Source organism: Cherax quadricarinatus, chromosome 4, assembly GCF_038502225.1.
Source record: "Cherax quadricarinatus isolate ZL_2023a chromosome 4, ASM3850222v1, whole genome shotgun sequence".
Classification (NCBI taxonomy): domain Eukaryota; kingdom Metazoa; phylum Arthropoda; class Malacostraca; order Decapoda; family Parastacidae; genus Cherax; species Cherax quadricarinatus.
Window position 1 is genome coordinate 29,328,026 of NC_091295.1, and position 5,307 is coordinate 29,333,332.

The window sequence follows — 5,307 nt, forward strand, 5'->3', positions numbered from 1 at the left end:
TTGGAGGTGGAGTAGCAGGCCACGACATCACTAATCACTGGCTTCCCTCTGCTGGACCAGTGAGCTGCCTAGTGAAGGTGTTACTGGGAGGGTGTTGGTGAGGGTTGTGGTGTAGGGAGGGTGAGGGTGGTGGTGTAGTTAGGGGTTGTGATGGAGGTGGTTATGGTGTAGGTGTGGTCAGAGCTGTGAGGCTGGTGGTGTGGTCAGAGCTGTGAGGCTGGTGGTGTGGTCAGAGCTGTGAGGCTGGTGGTGTGGTCAGAGCTGTGAGACTGGTGGTGTGGTCAGAGCTGTGAGGCTGGTGGTGTGGTCAGAGCTGTGAGACTGGTGGTGTGGTCAGAGCTGTGAGGCTGGTGGTGTGGTCAGAGCTGTGAGGCTGGTGGTGTGGTCAGAGCTGTGAGGCTGGTGGTGTGGTCAGAGCTGTGAGGCTGGTGGTGTGGTCAGAGCTGTGAGGCTGGTGGTGTGGTCAGAGCTGTGAGGCTGGTGGTGTGGTCAGAGCTGTGAGGCTGGTGGTGTGGTCAGAGCTGTGAGACTGGTGGTGTGGTCAGAGCTGTGAGGCTGGTGGTGTGGTCAGAGCTGTGAGACTGGTGGTGTGGTCAGAGCTGTGAGGCTGGTGGTGTGGTCAGAGCTGTGAGGCTGGTGGTGTGGTCAGAGCTGTGAGGCTGGTGGTGTGGTCAGAGCTGTGAGGCTGGTGGTGTGGTCAGAGCTGTGAGGCTGGTGGTGTGGTCAGAGCTGTGAGGCTGGTGGTGTGGTCAGAGCTGTGAGGCTGGTGGTGTGGTCAGAGCTGTGAGGCTGGTGGTGTGGTCAGAGCTGTGAGGCTGGTGGTGTGGTCAGAGCTGTGAGGCTGGTGGTGTGGTCAGAGCTGTGAGGCTGGTGGTGTGGTCAGAGCTGTGAGGCTGGTGGTGTGGTCAGAGCTGTGAGGCTGGTGGTGTGGTCAGAGCTGTGAGGCTGGTGGTGTGGTCAGAGCTGTGAGGCTGGTGGTGTGGTCAGAGCTGTGAGGCTGGTGGTGTGGTCAGAGCTGTGAGGCTGGTGGTGTGGTCAGAGCTGTGAGGCTGGTGATGTGGTCAGAGCTGTGAGGCTGGTGGTGTGGTCAGAGCTGTGAGGCTGGTGGTGTGGTCAGAGCTGTGAGGCTGGTGGTGTGGTCAGAGCTGTGAGGCTGGTGGTGTGGTCAGAGCTGTGAGGCTGGTGGTGTGGTCAGAGCTGTGAGGCTGGTGGTGTGGTCAGAGCTGTGAGGCTGGTGGTATGATGGCGTCAGTCACTGTTTAGAGCATTTCTACATTAAATTTCGCCAGGCAATGATAATGTAAAAATCACAAACATTCCAATTTAAAGCCACAAATTATTATTGACACTTTTTTTCTGTCCCCTCAAATGTCCTTCTATGCTCATACCTGTCCTTCAGTGACTCATAATAAGTATCTTGTGGATCTATTATAAAAACATGAAAATTATCCTGCGAGGAAGTGTCTTAGTAAGTTTTATTCATGTACAGGTACACATAAATACAGTTACATAAATTATCATACACAGCAGTGTAAACAATTTTGATAAAAAAACAATGGTAATGAGCGAGAGGTGCATAGTTAGGAACACGCTGGTTCATACTCGAAGGCACTTGTGACTATAACGGGGATTTCAATGCCAAGGATGTGATCCTTGGGCCACTCACCGTGGCTTGCGATGTATTTGTACTCTAATGCTGTATATTAAACATCGAGTAAATGACAACCAGAATTTTTTCTGTTTAACATTATGTTCGTAGGAGATTGATAGGTTATTGTAAGTAATGGAGTCTCCTTATTTGTCAAAAATACAGTTTACGAAGAAATAAATTTATAATATCCCTGCTGAGTGGGACTTGTGTACTGGGTCCCGTAAGCGGGTCAATGACTCTTGAGCTTAATTTCTCATAAGATAATGTTCTCTTTCTTAGTTCTTTGGAGTGTAGCAGATGTTGTCTGAAAATGTATTAAAATGTGTAAACTCTCGTGCACAGATACCGTTTAATTAACATATTATATCTGTAGTAGTGCTAGGTAACATTTACACACAATTCTTGTCATACCACAAAAACTGCAAACAAATTGGTGGAATGGAAAAAGGTAACGGGATAAGAGTAGGTACAGGACTGGGGAAGGGAAGGGACGGAGGGAGTCTGGGTGGAAATGGGGGGAGGTTGGATGGGAGGGAGGGAAGAGAGCTCATCAGCTGGCTGGATACACTACCTCAGTCTGTCTAGAATCATTCTCCTTCTAGCACCCGTACTGGTTTTCAGACCTTACCGTTAAGGGGTGATGGATAAGTGTCTTTTTACATGTGTGTGTATTGTAAGGAAGAATTCTTAAAGCCGATATTTATTCAGTAGATACGAAAAATCCACAAAGCTTTCTGAATATAAGGTGTAAGAGTAGCACCTATGGACATTGTGGAAATAAACTATTACTATTGATATTACTATAAACTTTGGTGACTGACTGGTAAATACAGTCATTACGAAATATACAAGTGAAGGGCGAATTAGAGGCTAGTGCAGACTTAATATTGACCAATTACAAGATGTGGAGAAACAGCTATGTGTGTGTGGTAGTGATGGTGGGGATGGTGTGGGCAGTGAGTGGTGAGGTTAACTCTATTCACACACACTCAGATTATAATATTAACAGCGGCAATGCGCGCCTCAGAGAAATCCAAACGAGGTTCTTAGACGTGATAGGTAACTCCACGTCTTCCATGTTCACTATAAGTGAACTGATGTCTCTACTGTACACTGACACGGGCGGGGAGCTGGGAAAACTCCTGCTAGAGGGTGTCATGCTGGGGGTGCAGGAGAAAGACGCCATCACACTCCTAACTCATTTCTGGGCGGAATTACAACTGAGACTCTCTCCTGTGTTGATGGAGACTCTAAATGATTACCGTGACTTCTTTGCTGGTATGGACATAACGACGCTACCATTGGTGTGGGAGCAATTATTTCGAAAGGATGAACTGGGTAACAGTCTAGCGGAAGTGCCGTTGGGTCAGCTTATAGACATGATACAACCCTCTGCTTCTAAGTACGGGGTCGATATCCGTGCCTTCGTTAATTCCCTCATGGGCAAGGGAGACAACAACGCTAGGGATCTTATATTCACAATCATCAATAATCTGGACGTATCATCAATGGTGAATTCTTTCTTAAATTCCACATCAAGTCCCACAGCAGTTCAGGCGAAAAAGACTGATCACAGCACAATTGTTAAACCTCGTCCAAGTAATGAGGAAAAAACAAAAAAGGAGAAAGACAAAATTCTACAGCTGTTCAAGCCGCTGGTGGCATCCCTCTTGCGTGAGAACAACGTGGACCTTGATGTTGATGCAGTGTTGAAGGTGTTGTCACCGTTACTCTCCGTGGATATGATGGCCCAAGCCGCCCCCCTCCTAACCATGCTCGGTTCCCAAGCTGGAGAAGGAATTGCTCCCGTCATTGCTAGCATATTAGGGGGAGGAGACGATCGGAAAAAACAGCAACAAATGGGCGGTCTTCTAGGAGGATTAGGTACATTGTTGGCAGGTGGAGGCAAGAACAATATGGACCTTGATGTTATGATGAATATTGCCTCTGTATTCATGAACAGTGGAAAGCCTTCTAAGAACAAAAAAAGAGACAAAAAAGAAAAATCCAGTAACAGTGGTTTTAATATGGACTTACTGATGAACCTTGCAGGTAATCTAGCAGCAAAAAATGATATTAACCTAGGTTCCATTTTGGCCGCTACATCCAGTTTTCTCGCCCCTGACATAAAAAAGGAAAAACAAATGGATATGAAGAAAATGCAGCAAAGCATACAAGTGTCAACTGGAGAGAAGCAAAAGACAGCAAAAGAAACAGTTAACGACTCCCAGCTTAATGAAAAACCTAAAGCCATTCATAAGCCAAATACCACATTAAGGAAAAATAAATCCAAGAATCTCATAGACGTTATCGAGCCAATTCTGCTGTCGATGCAGACTGACAAGAAATGTAATAGCAAGATTAAGGATGCTATCTCATTGAGCAAGTCGATGTTGAACAACAAGATTTCCGGCATGGGAGACGTAAGCCAACTGCTGCCTTACATCATATCCTCACTGGTGGGTGGTGACACTGAAGGTCTCGGTATGGACAGTATGTTAGCTACCATGAAGCAAGCCATGGCTTATGCAAGTTGGGACGATTTTCTTCAGAAATTAAACAACGAGGATTACCGGGAATCTCTCATACTAAACATCACTCCATATTTATCAGAGTTGCTAGCTCTTCTTGCCACACAAGATGTCCAGAACAGACTGTACGATGTTGCCATTCCAAAGATAGAGACCTTCCTCACCTCGTACGGTCTGCCTGGCGTCACCCTCAACAACTTCCCAGAGCGTGTTGCCCCCCTTGTGGGCATGCTGGGTAAAAGTTGGAACCTCCCTTTCAAACCTACCATCATCCTGGTGCCACTCAGGGATTACTTGAAGGGTCTTCAGTCTTGGGCGGGGACTGGCCTCGCACACATTCGCACCCTCTCCACACGACACGTTAGTACCATTGCCTGGGCTTAATACTGGTCTTTATAGTATTTTGTTGTAGCATTAATGTAATTATAGTTTTACATATTTGTTTTGCCCCATTGTCCGATTCAAAGAAGGAAACACTCACCATCACTCATTCAATAGCAATCACTAAATTTACTAATTGTAATATTGTTATATGTTTTTTACTACCTCATCATTATAAATCTAATTAATTACTTCAGTTATCTAGTATCCAATAAGATACATTAAAATGTACTGCTCCATAACCTGTGTCAATATACAGTAAGAATTAGGATTAGTCTGGCCGCAATGCCTAGGCATGCTAGAGGCCAAGTCGGACCGGAACGCCATCACAACTTTCATTTCTCCTAAGTGAGGGTTATTTATGTATTGTTCCAGTCACGGTATTCTTGCATTTTTATTCTTCATCATTTGAACGGCAACATCCCATCCATCCTTCAGAGAGCAGGCACTGTACTTCCCCTCCCAGAACTGTCGGACTAACACGCGCACTTACGTCGCCTGCCGCATACTCCACCTCATACGTCGCCTGCCGCATACTCCACTTCATATGTCGCTTGCCTCATACTCCACCTCATACGTCGCCTGCCGCATACTCCACCTCATATGTCGCCTGCAGCATACTCCACCTCATACGTCGCCTGCCGCATACTCCACCTCATACGTCGCCTGCCGCATACTCCACTTCATATGTCGCTTGCCTCATACTCCACCTCATACGTCGCCTGCCGCATACTCCACCTCATA

The 5,307-nt window shown here is 46.6% G+C and overlaps 1 protein-coding gene across 1 annotated transcript in view; it reads left to right on the forward strand.

Annotated features, from left to right (window-relative positions):
* The first annotated feature begins 2,195 nt into the window (after positions 1-2,195).
* Positions 2,196-5,307, forward strand: part of LOC128684554 (uncharacterized) — a 15,411-nt gene continuing 12,299 nt past the window's right edge. The window contains exon 1 of the mRNA XM_053770814.2: positions 2,196-4,542. Coding sequence (XP_053626789.2) covers positions 2,554-4,542 — 1,989 coding nt within the window. The 5' untranslated portion in view covers positions 2,196-2,553. The remainder of the gene's footprint in view (positions 4,543-5,307) is intronic.